This window comes from Gadus chalcogrammus, chromosome 20 (assembly GCF_026213295.1).
Source record: "Gadus chalcogrammus isolate NIFS_2021 chromosome 20, NIFS_Gcha_1.0, whole genome shotgun sequence".
Classification (NCBI taxonomy): Eukaryota; Metazoa; Chordata; class Actinopteri; order Gadiformes; family Gadidae; genus Gadus; species Gadus chalcogrammus.
This window is the reverse complement of record NC_079431.1, coordinates 12,952,799-12,967,798: the sequence shown is the minus strand read 5'-3', so window position 1 is coordinate 12,967,798 and position 15,000 is coordinate 12,952,799. Positions and strand designations below refer to the sequence as shown.

Here is a 15,000-nt window from a genome sequence, read left to right as displayed (position 1 = left end):
TAAAAGGTGCTCTAGATTAAAGCTTATATGTAAGAGCTATTATTTGAGTGTAAGTGGTTAGAAATTGCATAGCCATCAATCAGCTATTACGGAGTGAAATCCTCCGTTAGAATATCTGTTCTGGTAGAATGCGCCTGCCTCTGTGTGGGCCAAATTAGGTCTTACACTGTTCCTGGGTCATTTCTGGCCAATCAGGGCATCTCTACCCTGATTGCGTTCGGTATCCACCTTGCCTGCATCACAGGTAGGTGATGACCACACTCAGAGTCAGAGGGAGCAGAGAGGGAGAAGGCGTTGTTCATGTTCAAAATCTTGCTCTCTTCTGCTATTTTCTGCTCTCTCGCTCTTAAAAACTCTCAAATATTACCTGCAGAGGCTTTAATCTTACGAGAGTAGAGAACATGACTCTTGAAAGAAGATCAAATTAATTTGCACCAAGAGGCCACGAGACCCCCCTACTTATAGATACGAACATGACGAGGAGGGCAGCCTGTTAGAAAATAATGAACCTCAACAAGCAGAGTAGGCTTATAGGGCAACAGTAATGGTTCTGCCAATCTAATGCTGTGTGCACATACAATGCTGTGCTGACCAGTTCCTATTAGTCTGTTGTGTCAAGAATGTTTCAGCTCTATTGATTCATTGTTTTTTGCATCTCCCATGCCCCTTGTTTAGTATGCAAGTACACTGTTCACGAGCGCTGTGTGTCCAAAGATATCGCCGCCTGCATCAGCACATACGCCAAGTCCCGCAGACACACCAATGTGAGTATCTACACAAGCACGGTGTGCACACGTACAACTCATTATTACCTTGTATCTGATGCTGTCCAACGTTGCAAAAGGTTCATTGGAGAGCTAACGAAGAATGAATATCCTCAAGCCGCAGGTCAATCTTAACCTATGGTCTGAATGGGGCCTTAATGCCTGAACCCCTCATGCTTAACTCCCTGTGAGATGTAGATGTAGTGGTAATAAGTAGAGGTTACAACACAGACAGGCCTGTGGAGCTGAGGTCTTCATTGGCTCCGGGCCCAGATTATTGGAGCAATGAGCCGTGTTTACGTACCTTATGACCTACTTAACAGCCTCTGTATTATAGTCGATTTGATTTGGCCCTCTCCATAATGCTCTCTGGGGCCTGTATGCTTGGCTATCCCCAGCTCAGAGGAGTGCTGCCTGTGCATGGCGTCACACATCACATAGCATCCTGGTCTGTCTTGGTTGAGAAGGAAGGAGCCTGATGATTTAAGACGGGCCTGCTTTTCTGTAGCTTTTGTTTGAATCATTGCATTTATTTGTGTGACTCACTGCTAATGTAAAGTTGCATTTCATCTTTCTTTCTTTCTATGTTTTATTCTTCTTTTGTATTCTACTTCATATGTTTGTTTGTGCCTCTCCCCCGCCCCTCCCCCAGGCTATGCAGCACGTGTGGATGGAAGGCAACTCTCCCACCAAGTGCGATCGCTGTCACAGAAGCATCAAGTGTTACCAGGGCTTAACGGGGCTGCACTGCGTGTGGTGTCAGATCACTGTGAGTGGTTACACACACACGACGGTGCTCATGAACACAAGCACACGCACACCACACACACACACACACACACACACACACACACACACACACACACACACACACACACACACACACACACACACACACACACACACACACACACACACACACACACACACACACACACACAAACGTGCACACAGAAAGACACACAAATTCTTCATATCAAATTTGTATTATCCCAAAGAGATTCAAATTGGAGGGTCAGTCTTAAGTTTGCTTTTGTTGTTGTTGTTGTTGTTGTTGTTGTTGTTGTTGTTGTTGTTGTTGATATTTTACCTAAAAATAAAGGCAGAAAACATTTTTAACATGAAATTGTAATTGCCTTACAAATCCACTAGATGTCATCATACTCCTTACTTTGTATTGGCGGAACTGCTAACAGAGCATTTGTGTTCACTTCTGTCATGAGTGCCGCTTGTTCATTTTCGGTCTCTGAGCAGTAACTTGGCCTTGCGTTGATTAACAGTATTCTTACAGATGGATGCCATTGACGTATCCACTACGTGTGTCTCTTTTCCCCTGACTAGCTCCATAATAAGTGCGCATCCAATGTGAAGACGGAGTGCGATGGAGGGGCCGTGAGGGACCACACTCTGCTGCCCTCGTACATCTGCCCCGTCGTCTTGGTGAGAGACGTTCAGTGGTTTCCTTTACGGTTTCTTAGGATAGCATTAAACGGCATGTTATTCATTAATGTTATCATGGCAAATATTAGAAAAGTCTAGAATCTATCACCAAAACTTATGTTGTCAACCTTTAAAGGAATACCGTTCCTCTGTAAGGCCTCCATATCCATCCATTCCTAACCATACATGTCCAAACCTACCAATCCCTGTCCATACCTACCCACTCCTGACCCTCCCTGTCCATACCTACCCACCCCTGACCCTCCCTGTCCATACCTACCCACCCCTGACCCTCCCTGTCCATACCTACCCACCCCTGACCCTCCCTGTCCATACCTACCCACTCCTGACCCTCCCTGTCCAAACCTGTCCATACCATGCTCACATATTCCTCTGTTGCCGACCGTCCACAGGACCGCCATTCCGCGGTGAAGCGTGGTGAGGGCGACTCCCCGCCCAGCACCAGCCCGGACGACGCCAACCACACCTTCAAATTCAACCCCGGGGACGGCCAGGCTCTCCAGGTCAGCAGCACCCTGGTCCACCGTCCACTCTGACACAAACCAAACCCACCATCCGTCCCTTTGACTCCACGTCATCTCACCAGCCATCTCTCGGGTTCTCACGGGTTTGACCAATGCTGTTTGTCGTTTCTCAGATCAGCCCTCTCCCAGGCACCCACCCTCTCCTCGTACTGGTCAACCCCAAGAGCGGAGGCAGGCAGGGCGAGCGGTAAGTCAAGGCCTCCCACAGCAGCCTCCCCTTATGATCAGGTTTGGGTCTCACCACTCACCACTTAACCATTGGCACCATTTGGACGCGGTTTCTAGATGCGCTCCTCCAAACGAGCCCGATGGGGCAAGGAGCACCGTTACATTCACAAGGTCTGGGGAGCCAGGCGAATGTCCTCCTCGTTCAGATACACCCCCTTTTTCCCCATAGGATTAAGCCATTCAGCCCGGGCCTGATGTGCCATTAGCAGCAGCATTCTTCCAAATGCCACCACTACGTGAGGCAGAGAAAAGAAGTGGGAGATTGTAATGATAGTCCGAGGCGACTCAGCTGTTCCCCGCTGTTTCCCTGAATGCTGTTATTACGCATTACTGCTATTTAAGCTGTAAATGATTGTGTTCAGTGTTCCCCGGCCTCTGCTCCGAGCAGAAAACCGGGAAACAGACTGTGCCTTCTCTGACACGTCACCATAGCAACGGACTACTAAACACTATTATAAAAGGAAATTATCCTCTATTAATAGACAAAAAAGGGATATTTTTTAACTTGCCAGCCCCATACGGGACAGTATTTTCTCTGTCTATCCAGGTTTGACGCCAATTAAGCTAATTGGCTGAAGCAAGTTTTGGTCATTGCCATCTGTTTTTTCTCTCCTCTGCTGAATGCTATTAGGTGTTTTGAAAGCTGTAAAAAATGTCCACCCTTACCACCTTCTCTTTGTTTTCACCATTTCTGCCAATCTTTCACCCACCTTTGCGCACCATTCTTCATGGAGTAACAGCTACTGAGCAAGACTCCATCTTTAGTGCAGGGTACCTCCCTCCAACTGCTCACTTTAACTCACTTTAACCACGATGCAAGTCTCTATTCGTATTTTTACAAATACATCGTCGAGTATTCTATTTGTTTGTTCATAGTAATATTCCAAATATCATTTACATTTAAATGCTATACTGCCTGTAGCGCATGATATGACAGGAAATGAATAGTAGCTTTCTGAGGGTTGTTTGGTGTCCGTGTGTCCTCCGTGATTTTCATCCGCCGCTGTACAGTTGGCCTTAAGTCAACAAAAGAAAATATAACTATTTTTGAAATGCATGAATACATGCTCAAATCTTGTGCAAAGGTCCATTGTGGTGGCTCAAATAGGCATTTGAACAACTTCCCCTTGGTCAAGGTTGCAGGAAAGAGATTCTTTCATGCCCGCAGTCTATATGTGTCAAATAAGCATAGCTACAAGATGTCACAGAATCCTTTGGAATAACTTTGCTAGCAAAGGTCACCATTCTTAAAAGAAACAAAAAACTTAAATGTTATAACACAATCTAATTTGAATTAAAAATCGACACGGTCAAATACCAGTAGTCCTCCTTGCACTAACACTGAAGCTTTCCAATCCTTATACTCGCATCAATCCTGGCATGTAAGCTGTTCTCCTGTCTCTACAGCTGAGTGTGTACTTTGATAATCATAGAATGTCCCTCCTTCCTTCCTCCCTTCGTCCTACTCTAGGGTGCTTAGGAAACTCCGGTACCTTCTGAACCCCAGACAGGTGTATAGTCTGGACCGAGAGGGGCCCACTGTGGGGTAGGTCTGACCAATAGTAACCCTCAATCCAATGTTCATAATTGTATTGCATTTAGTGGGTACTTTTTGCTGTGTACTATAGCAACACACTACTCTCAGGTGTACAGCAAGGAGATAGATTAAGACCCAAAGGAAAAAAATAGTGACGTAGACAATAATTGTTTATTTCGTTTTGTTTTTTCCCTTTGGTACATTTTTTGATCGCAAGTTAATCATAAATTCATGGTACAAGTTATTTATAATATTACTACTTGATTATGGAATAGATAGGTAGCTCAGCTGGAATTCGGTTTCTATCACCAAGTATTCTCAAAGTTGTTTTGCTTTGCTTTACACACACAAGCGCACTCACACGCACACACACACACACACACACACATTCCCTTGGTAATATGCATCGGTGAGTGCCGAGGACATGCTGTACCTCGAGATAAACGTTATGCAGTGGAGGGTTTGGTTCATTGGAATAGATATGCAGCACCTCACAATAGCCTTGACTCTCTCTCTCTCTCTCTCTCTCTCTCTCTCTCTCTCTCTCTCTCTCTCTCGGCACGACTTGCTCAGCTTCCTCCCTCTAGAGGATATTGTGTGGAAGAGAGAGAGAGAGACGCAGAGAGGCACAGGGGCCTTTAGGGGGCTGTGCAGTGTCTATATGCATTTGCTATTAGCAATGTCAACAACAATATTGTGAACAGCACATAGGATAGTGCAGAGAGAGACATAATTGTATAGTTATCTATGACTAATAGTTATGAAGAGAATGAATGAGGGAGAGAAGGAGAGAATAGGCACGCAGTCTACACACAGGCAGGCATGTGCAATACACACACACACAAACGAAGAACCAAAGACCCACCCTGATATGCACTGTCTCTACACATCAACACCCACACTCACAAAGAACCAAAGACTCTGACGCTAACGAGAGGTCTGCCGCCTTATCTCCAGGCCGACTCGCCAGGTCTGGACCCCAGTGTTCCCTAGCAACCGCCTCCACGGCCTCCGTGTGGGCTAACCTGCAGCTATTTGTCTAGTGAGTTAAAGTATCCGGCTGTCATTGCCCTCATTAGAGGCTGTTTGGCTTGTTCCCAGGCACCTGGCCTGGCTCCCCTCTCCCCCACACCCACCGCTGATACTCTCCTTCCATGCACAAGGCAGAGCAGCCAACAGCTCTTGGCTGATAAATAGTTATTTTTCAGGCGCTAGTGTATAGGATACACGCGGTGACACGTGCTTGGGCCGGGCTATGTACAAGTACATTCAGGCACCTCACAGTAGCCAGGAGAGGGGCAACTGCTTGCCCAGCACCTCTCTGCGTCCAGCGCCTATTATAGGGGGGAGTTCTTGCAGCGGTTCTGGCTGATCCCCAGAGATGGTTTACTAGCCATTCGTAAGGACTTGGTCTGTAAAACATAGAGCACAACACAAGATCAGGCAATCATCCGCAGATCTTGGGTCAGTGAATCTGTATGCCGGTCCCATTCCAATCACGTCTGAGGTGCCAGTGGACCTGTACCGGAGGATATGTGTTTTAATGTTTGTGTGTGTATGTGTGTGTAGGGGAGGGTTAATGTGTTGTTCCATGGCTTGGTGGAGAGGTTAATGGGGCGTGTCTCAGCAGACGTCTCATGTGTGAGAAAAAGTAATACCTGAAGTGATTTAGACCTCGAAGCACTTACTTGTTATTTATACATTCTTGGGCGAAACCTCCAGCAAGCGGCCGAAGTGTTTCTTGTCTGCTTCCGGTAGGCCTATATCGATTAGGTACCCTCGGTATCGGAAAGACACTGCAGTCAAGCCAACGTTGGCAAGAACCTGTCTTTCATCAGTTTTTTATTTACAACCCACCAAATTCCCGACAGTAAAGGGCCCCCATAGATGAAGGCTTCTGGTGACGCCTCTGTCTCAACACAAACTAGAGGAGCCTTTGACGTAGACACCTTCTTTATGGCCTTAGAGACACACACACGTGTGTCCCTCTCTCTCTCTCTCTCTCTCTCTCTCTCTCTCTCTCTCTCTCTCTCTCTCTCTCTTCCTCTTTCTTTCACACACACACACACACACACACACACACACACACACACACACACACACACACACACACACACACACACACACACACACACACACACACACACACACACACACAAAACCCTTCACAATAATCACTGTATATGTTTACTGATAGTATTTTCAAACTATGGTTGAAATAGCATTCTAATGGCAAATAGGAGAAGATGCTATATAGGTGATGAAGAGGACCCTCTTAACAACATATTTACCTTTCTGCTTAGGCTCAACTTCTTCCATGACGTCCCTGACTTCAGGGTGCTGGCCTGTGGAGGGGATGGCACTGTGGGCTGGATCTTGGACTGCATAGGTAACCCATATCCTGTTCCATCATACCACGAACCAGTACATTTAATTGCATGTAAAAGCTAACCCACGAACACCACCATTTTCCATCCAATAAAATCCCCAAATCTCTTGTTTCTATGCTTGCAGACAAGGCCAACTTTGCCAGGTATCCCCCGGTGGCCATTCTGCCCCTGGGCACGGGGAACGACCTTGCCCGATGCCTCCGCTGGGGAGGAGGTGAGACCAAAGTGGTGTGTGTGTGTGTGTGTGTGTGTGTGTGTGTGTGTGTGTGTGTGTGTGTGTGTGTGTGTGTGTGTGTGTGTGTGTGTGTGTGTGTGTGTGTGTGTGTGTGTGTGTGTGTGTGTGTGTGTGTGTGTGTGTTTCCATCTTGGAAGCTGCAAAGCAGCCCATGTGCTTGGTATAATTACTAATTGGAATGAGTAATGTTAGACGGTATGACTACTGGCTGATGGTTTCTGCTTTAATTGAGTGGGGAGGGCTGCGCATGTTATGTAGCCAGAAGCCAGTCCCTATGTTGCCTGAGGATCTCAATAATGGGCAATAACCCCTAGCTCAGCGTCAGTAAAACTAAAAGGATGACGGTGGACTACAGGATTCAGCAGGGTACGAAACATCTCTTCATCCTCCGTCGGTGATGCTGAGGTTGAAAGGGTCAGAAGCTTCAAGCTCCTCCAAGTACGGACTTCTCTGGCCGCAACACGCCGACACTGTGGTCAAGCAAGCTCGCCAGTGGCTTTCATGCCCTGAAGACCTCACTAACCTCCCAAAAGTCTACAGGGGCACCTTTCAAGAGCCTGCTTTCGACTGCATTATGTTCGGGTACGGGGATCCGTTCAGACCACAGCGGCTAGTCGCTACAGAGTGGTGGTGGAAGCGGCCGAACACAGCACTGGCAAAGGACTCCCGGCCGTTCTGGATATTCTTCAACAGCATCATGAAGGACCACAGGCACCCAGCACTGAACAGGAGCCTGTTCCCCTTGCTAGGGTCGACGGCAGACAATACAGGAGCACAGCTGTATGGACTACGTGACTTCAGGAACGTTTACACAACCGGGCCATCAGGCGCCTCTGCTTATTAACTGAAATATTCCATTTCACTTACAAAGCAATGACTGGCTAGATTGTTCCAGGACTGATTCATACCTGATATGCAATATAAAGTTCTGTAAACACTTGTCACTTTCACTGATAGACCAAAAAATCCTCATTTGAATATAGTAACAAGTTGTTCTATTATTTATTTATTTTTATCATATTTTATACTGCACTGACTTGTGCTGTTTTGTTACTAGTTCTCTTACTGCTGAACTGATCTGTTTTCCTAGTCACACACATTTCATTGTACCATTCACCCTGTGTTAACATACATAATAAAACTAATAAAACCGCTAACTGAAGGCTACACCAGTTCTTAAAGAAAGACGAGTGTGAGCTGGGTTCTCTCAAGCCATATAGGATGATGGACAAATAAAACCGACCCGGCCCATGGGAAAGCTCTGCTCTCACACACTCCGAGTCTCACACTGGAAACCAAGAGCTGTGTGCGTGTCTGAGTGTGTTGTCGGACAGTTGTTTAAACAAATGCTTGTTTGTCTATGTAATTTTAAATGGTTATGTAGGCACAGTGAGTAGGCAGTGCGGTTTTACGAGTCTAACAAATTGTATTTTCTATATATAACCTGTATACAAGCTTGGGGAACAAATTATGTGTGTGTTTGTCTGTGTTTGTGTTCTCATATACACTCAAATGATTGTATGTTTACAAGATTGTTTGTGTGAAACTGTTAACATTAGCAAGAATGTGGAAACAAACATGGAAGAAACATTCTTATCAGCGTAAACCGTGACACCTTCTGGCTAGAGTCAGAATCCATCCTTTCTCAAAGCGATGTGCACAACACTTATTTGAATGTACATGACTATGTTCAAAAGCTGCTAAACTATCTTGTCTTTGTGACGTCTCTACCTGTCAAGGGTCAAATGGACATGTTTGTCAATGGTCTTGTTGTCTAGTCTATTTGTTGGCCAGTTAAAAAGACACCATGATTGAGTTAGTTCTTTACTCTCCATTTGTGGTCCCTGCAGGAACATAGTTGAAAAAGAGATTGGTACATGTGTACCTCGATTAATACTTTACTGTGTTCAATTTGACCAACATATTGAAAACAAGTGACCCAAGGCATGACAAGAAGCCCAATAGAAATTATTAAACCATCTACAGTCAAAGTCAAAGTATTTTATTCATCATATGCACAGTAGAACACAGGGTTCTTCTGAACAGTGAAGTTCCTTTTGTCACGGCAAGCAACAAATACAAAGAAGCCAATACTGGAGCTGCTTAGACATCCACTGTCCATGCCATGAAGCTATGTGAGGTCTTTAAAGGACAAAAACAGAGACCACTAGGAACACCAGCGAGACTGTCTCATGCACTTTATCTCTCTTTTTTTGCGAGTGCACGCAGGCAGACAACCCATAATACCTGGCCCCCCCAGCGTGACAGCACTCATTAGCGGCTCGTTCCCCTGCAGCATCGTTATGACATGCTCTCACCTCTGATCTCGAGTTAGCGCCGTAGCTATTAGCGTCTGCGGGAGACCGCCCCCTGCTGGGGCCGGGCCAGAGCTCGTCTCCTCCTCCAGGGTAGGGGTAGGGGCTGCTGAGCGTCGGGGAGGGCCCGGACCCATCACAACTCTGCTTTTGTCTCTGCCTGTCAGTGTCTGTTGGACCCTACTGCTAAACTGCTGGTGTGAGGCTCCTTGTTTACAATGGACCAAGCATCTCAGTCTTAATATAAGTAACAATAATTCTCACAACAATAATACCAGCACGAAGTTTCTCAGAAATACACCGGGGGTTGGAAAACAGCAAATGCCAGTGGCATACAGAATGGTTTTTTAAATATATTCAAACAAATACTATAGATATGAACAATTTCTATACATTAGTATTCAAATTGAAACAGTACTCTACTGTGCTCTACTGTGCTCTACTGTACTGTACTCTACCAACCCCAGTGTGCTTCCTGCAGGCTACGAGGGGGGCAGCATGCTGAAGCCCCTGCGGGACATCGAGCACAGCATCGAGTTGATGCTGGACCGCTGGAACATCGACATCATCGCCGAAGACAAGGAGGAGAAGGGCGACCCAGTCCCCTACAGCATCGTCAACAACTACTTCTCCATAGGAGTGGTAAGTAAGGAATGCCTCACAGGCACCCCGGGCCAGACATGCCACCCGCAGTGCCCTTTCCATGCTCGCAAAGTAAGTGTTTTTACAGAGGCCACTTGAAAACAACCAGCGTGATGTACGGCGCGGTATAAACCAAACTAACACAACCGTTCACAACATCAAATAAAACCACAGACAGGCCATAGAAAAAAAACACAGTAGATGAAAGACATTCCATGCTCAGAATCTCAAGCTGATTGAAACACAGGAGAGATGAACAGGTTTACAGACGTATTTAGAGGTGTCCATAGAAGGAGCAGACCTGACATGAAAGGGCAGACTTTTCCACAGCTTAATGGCTTTACAACCCAAACAAACTGAACTGAGGTGATCCCCCAGTGAGGACACCTCCTAAAAACGTTAAGAAGTAGGCTTTAACTCTGTGCAAAGTGCAGAGTGATGACATTGCAGTTTGATCAGGTAACAGCTAGATGCCTGGTGAATGGCGCCTATGAGGGATGCGTTCCCATTTAAATGGCCTGTGTAATGAGCTACATCAATTTTCTGTTAGGTCTCCCCTGCGTCACTCTGACGTATAAAGACTTCAACCGGTTTAATTAATTATTCTGGGGCTCGTAAATATCCAATATCCAAAAAGTTGTATCAATAGATACAGCTTTTATGGAGTATGAGAAGCAACAATCAGTACGTTTACATGACATTCAATAAAGTCAAATTATTGGCTTAGTCCAACTATGATTGGATTATTAAGATGCATGTATACACCTTAGTCAGACTATATTCGAATCGAATCGAGTTACTCATACTCGAATTAAGACACCTAGATTATTCGATTATTAGTCGAATTAAGTAACACTTCGATTTCACCCAAGGCTGAATTAAAAGTACATGTCTTTCTAAATGTTGGTCATCAACGAGGTTGTAAAGTAACTTCGGGCACATCTGTCAAAATATATGTTTTTTTAGGATCTTTATTCATTCATTGCGCCGCGGCCGAAATGATGGGATATTCTCTGATATTATGAATCTTAAAGACTGCGTCAGGTTCTCAGACTCTCTGGTACTTCGGCAACTAGTAAAAACTCGTAGTGAGGGTTATCTCGGCCATGGTGGAGAAGGAATTGGAGTAAAGGAACTTTGGCTTTGACTCTCTGAAGTCCATATTGAAACGCGACATAGCTGTTGTTGCCGTATGCGGGATAGCTGTCAGTTAACTTCTGGTCCATTTCTCCGACGCTCCATTCCATCATCTCGGTCGTAGGCGGACTCCTCCGGCTGGACTCCTCCCGCTGCTTCACCGCCGGAGGAGTCCGCATACGACCGAGAGGTCGGAACAATGGAGCATCGGAGAAATGACATTGACCCGAAGTGAACTGACAGCTGTCTACTGAAAACATCTTTCTTGAATGCTGCGGCCGCCTGAGTTTGTTGTTGCTAGTGACGTAAAGAGGTCCACCGGTGGCTCTATTACCACTTGTTGAAATGGGCACAGCGCCACCTATCGTACCGGGGTGAGAGATGCTTCGGCCAATGAAGGGATTTTCTCACCGCCATGTATACTCTGACAATTGCAGTTGTCCGATTGAGGAGCATAGTCGAACTATGTCCTTAATTGGATTAAGCTGTGCATGTAAACGTACTGAGTCTTGCAAATGGAAGTAAATCTGGTGAATATAATTAATATAAAACATAAAAAGTTCATGAAACCTCTGTGATTCAGCCAGCAAATCTTAGAAAGACATTTCCTTTCTGAAATTAGCTCTTCAATTGAGTATTTCCCCCATGGTTTGCAATTATACAGGGAAATAAGCAAGCAATATTTTGATTAATGACAGAGAGATAGTTCACTCTATCTGTGTGAAAGGGGCATGAAAGGGGCGTGAAAACTGCAGATTTAAAAATCCAAAGCTCTGCTTTGTTTGGTTTATTCATGTTTGGTTTAAGGGGGATTAAAATAACACACTCTTATATCTATACACAATTCAAGAAGAAAAAACTTAATATTAAAACTCGCTGGAAAGGAGATTTTTAAAGATATATTCACTGTGTATCTTTCCAAAAGTGCTACGTTATGACTACATCAACATGGTTTGCAGTGTGTGTGGATGGATTAGCTTATCGCCTGCAGTGAATTCCCCCCACATGGAGCCGTGAAAGAAGCAGTTACCATGAGAATACCTAGGCCCACCAGGGCACATACTGTTTGCAGTGTCATCACTGGAATGGTTTATCTTTCTCTGGGCCGTTTTAATGAATGTTTCCTCTTTAATGGGGAGAAGAAAGGCGCACACTACCGGCTTCGACTCTAGTTGCTTAGCAACTCTTTATCTCGCTGTATCCCGTCGGGAGAATGTCAGTATGAATCCACGTTATTGTTTGTTTTTTGGTAAGCCGAACAGTCCCGATGGATGAGTTATTAATTTAGATAGTATCTTGAGTTTACATTGTAAATGTCATTTTTTTTCACCCTACAGTTATGGATTTAGCATCACACGAATCCTTCCAAATATGACAAGTCAATCCATTGACTTCTTGGTTGGTCATGTTATGTATGGGCTACTGGCCTCAATCCTGCTATAAATAGGTCAGCTAGCACTACCAGCTTAGCGTCAAAATCCCAAAATAGTAATGCAATTCCAAAAAGTAATGGAAGGATTGTAGGATGAACATGCAGCAACAAACACCACTTGTTGTCACTGGTATCAAATGTTGAAATAACACAACACACAAGAAGGTGAAGAGTAAACACTAAAACACAAAAACATGGGGGCGGTTTTGGCACTGAGGAGATACACAAAAGAGAGGTTATGTAAGCACAGGGCCCTCTGCTGCGTTCACTGTGCGTATGTGTCTGTATTGTGTGCGTGGTGTGTGTTTTTGTGTGTGTGTGTCTGTGTGTCTGTGTGCATGTGTGCACTGTGTTTTTCTGGAAAAAAATGCAAATGTAGGCAAAACAGTGAAGAGTGCTTGCTTTCCTCTCCGTAGCCCTCTCAGGATGCGCGTCGCCTCATGTGTTCACTATTAGCGTTTTTTGCTATCGGTTAATCGTTGCTGCATGGTCAAGTACCTAATATCTTGTACCGAGTACCTAGCAGACAACATCTCAAAAGCCCCAGGGAAGGAATGCTCGCAGGTGGCCAAGGGGAAAAGGTCCTCTCCTTGGCCTCTGTATCCGAACCGCCGTGCTAATCTACAGTGTTGGCATATTGATTCAATATAAAACCCCCATTCGGAATACCTTTGACAAATAGACAGTCATTATATCTGGTCACCTTTAAGAGCGTTAACTTGTGTTCACACCAAAAGCAAATATATACAAAGTCAATGCAAAGACGAGATTAGATGGACATTTTCGCAAATTCGTCATTCGCTGAAGTTGACATATTTGATTCTTTCCCACGAATTTCACTTGATGCTGAATTCTTTGCACAAGAAAAGTTTGCGGTTTGCGCGAGCGACCTCACCTGAGTAACTGTTCGTCACACCAAAAGCAAAGCGAATATTGTGAGTCTTTACTTGTCATGGAAGTGCCAGAGATGTCTGAGAACCCAACATCGTAGTTTATGGGTTCATAATATGATCGTAGGCGCACACAGCTTTTGGGCGTGATACTATATTTTTTATTGTTTTATAATGATTATTATAGAGCTCCGGGAGTCTGCAAACGGCAACAATCACTTTCTCCTCCATGTTGGACCTCAGGGAGGGAACGCTGATAGGCTGTCACGAAGAAGCATCAAGCGAAATTCGCGGAAAAGTTCAAATTCATCTCTATTGGCGTCTTTGCAGTGACTTTGAAAGGATTTGTGCCACGCCTTCATTTTGGGTGTGAACGCACCTCACGGAGCTCACGGAGAATATTCCCTTCGCTTTCGGTGAACCACTGACAAACCCAGGAGAACTTTGACGTCCATGTAGGCTGCAGCTGCTGTACGCCTTCATTCAGGAGGATAGACCTTGCTCAAGGAAACAGACAGATGCCTTTAACGCCTTAAGGAGGGGTCAGATTGTCGAATGACATGCACCACCTCCTGACCTGATATGAAACTCCATGTCATGGCGGCGGCACATACAGGCGTTGTGTGTGCCATGACAGCACATGCAAGGTGTCGGCTCGTGCGTCTTGTGATAGCGCTCCGCTCTGACATGGAACAGATCCATGTTCTCTCCTTCAGTAGCAACGGCGACAGATGGCCGCGTTGCTGGGCACGCACGACACCTGGGCAAAACTGTCCGGCTGACTCACACACAAAGTGATGTAACCTTAAGCAGGAGTGTGAATGCGGTACGACATAACCATATAGGGTCAGCTTTTCTCCTTGTAACTGCGCAGTCATTCGCTACACATGGCTGCGTTGCCATGGCATTTCTGAAGAACTGGCAAGGCCGTTTTTTGTTAGAGCGTTTGCCCATCATCTGTTTCCTCAATCTCCAGGAATTGAGAGGACGATACAGACCACAGTGTGATGCTGGTCTACGATGTGGCCTCACTATGGACAGTACATATGGTTATTTGTGTAGTAGGAAGTTATTGATAAGCGGGAGATGGTAGCTTATGCCTCTGACGTCCGGGTCTACGAAGGAACTTTTCCACTCTGCTTGCCTCAATGGATTCACTGCAGGCTGATATTTTTCTTCTCCCCCAGCATCACATCTGCTACTTTTGCCACCTCACTTATGCCCACCCGACACATACACCTTTCCTGGTCAAAGGCACACTACCTTACTGTTCCTCAAGAACAGTCAAATAAAAACAATAAACTAATACTGATCAAGCAAATATGCACTTTATTATCCTTTTTTTATCCTTCAATGCCGAGAAGACTGACTATCTTTGGTGTATGAAGTATTAAATACAATAAAAAAATGTAAAAACAAATTAATATGTGATTGTATTTTCAGTA

General features: G+C 45.2%; 1 protein-coding gene across 1 annotated transcript in view; it reads left to right on the top strand.

Annotated features, from left to right (window-relative positions):
• The window catches only part of LOC130373451 (diacylglycerol kinase beta), a 68,775-nt gene that overhangs the window by 14,298 nt on the left and 39,477 nt on the right, over positions 1 to 15,000 (top strand). The window contains exons 11-19 of the mRNA XM_056579963.1: positions 676 to 764; positions 1,417 to 1,533; positions 2,106 to 2,204; positions 2,618 to 2,728; positions 2,863 to 2,936; positions 4,449 to 4,523; positions 6,818 to 6,903; positions 7,029 to 7,118; positions 9,936 to 10,096. Of these exons, the coding sequence (XP_056435938.1) occupies positions 676 to 764; positions 1,417 to 1,533; positions 2,106 to 2,204; positions 2,618 to 2,728; positions 2,863 to 2,936; positions 4,449 to 4,523; positions 6,818 to 6,903; positions 7,029 to 7,118; positions 9,936 to 10,096 (902 nt within the window). The remainder of the gene's footprint in view (positions 1 to 675; positions 765 to 1,416; positions 1,534 to 2,105; positions 2,205 to 2,617; positions 2,729 to 2,862; positions 2,937 to 4,448; positions 4,524 to 6,817; positions 6,904 to 7,028; positions 7,119 to 9,935; positions 10,097 to 15,000) is intronic.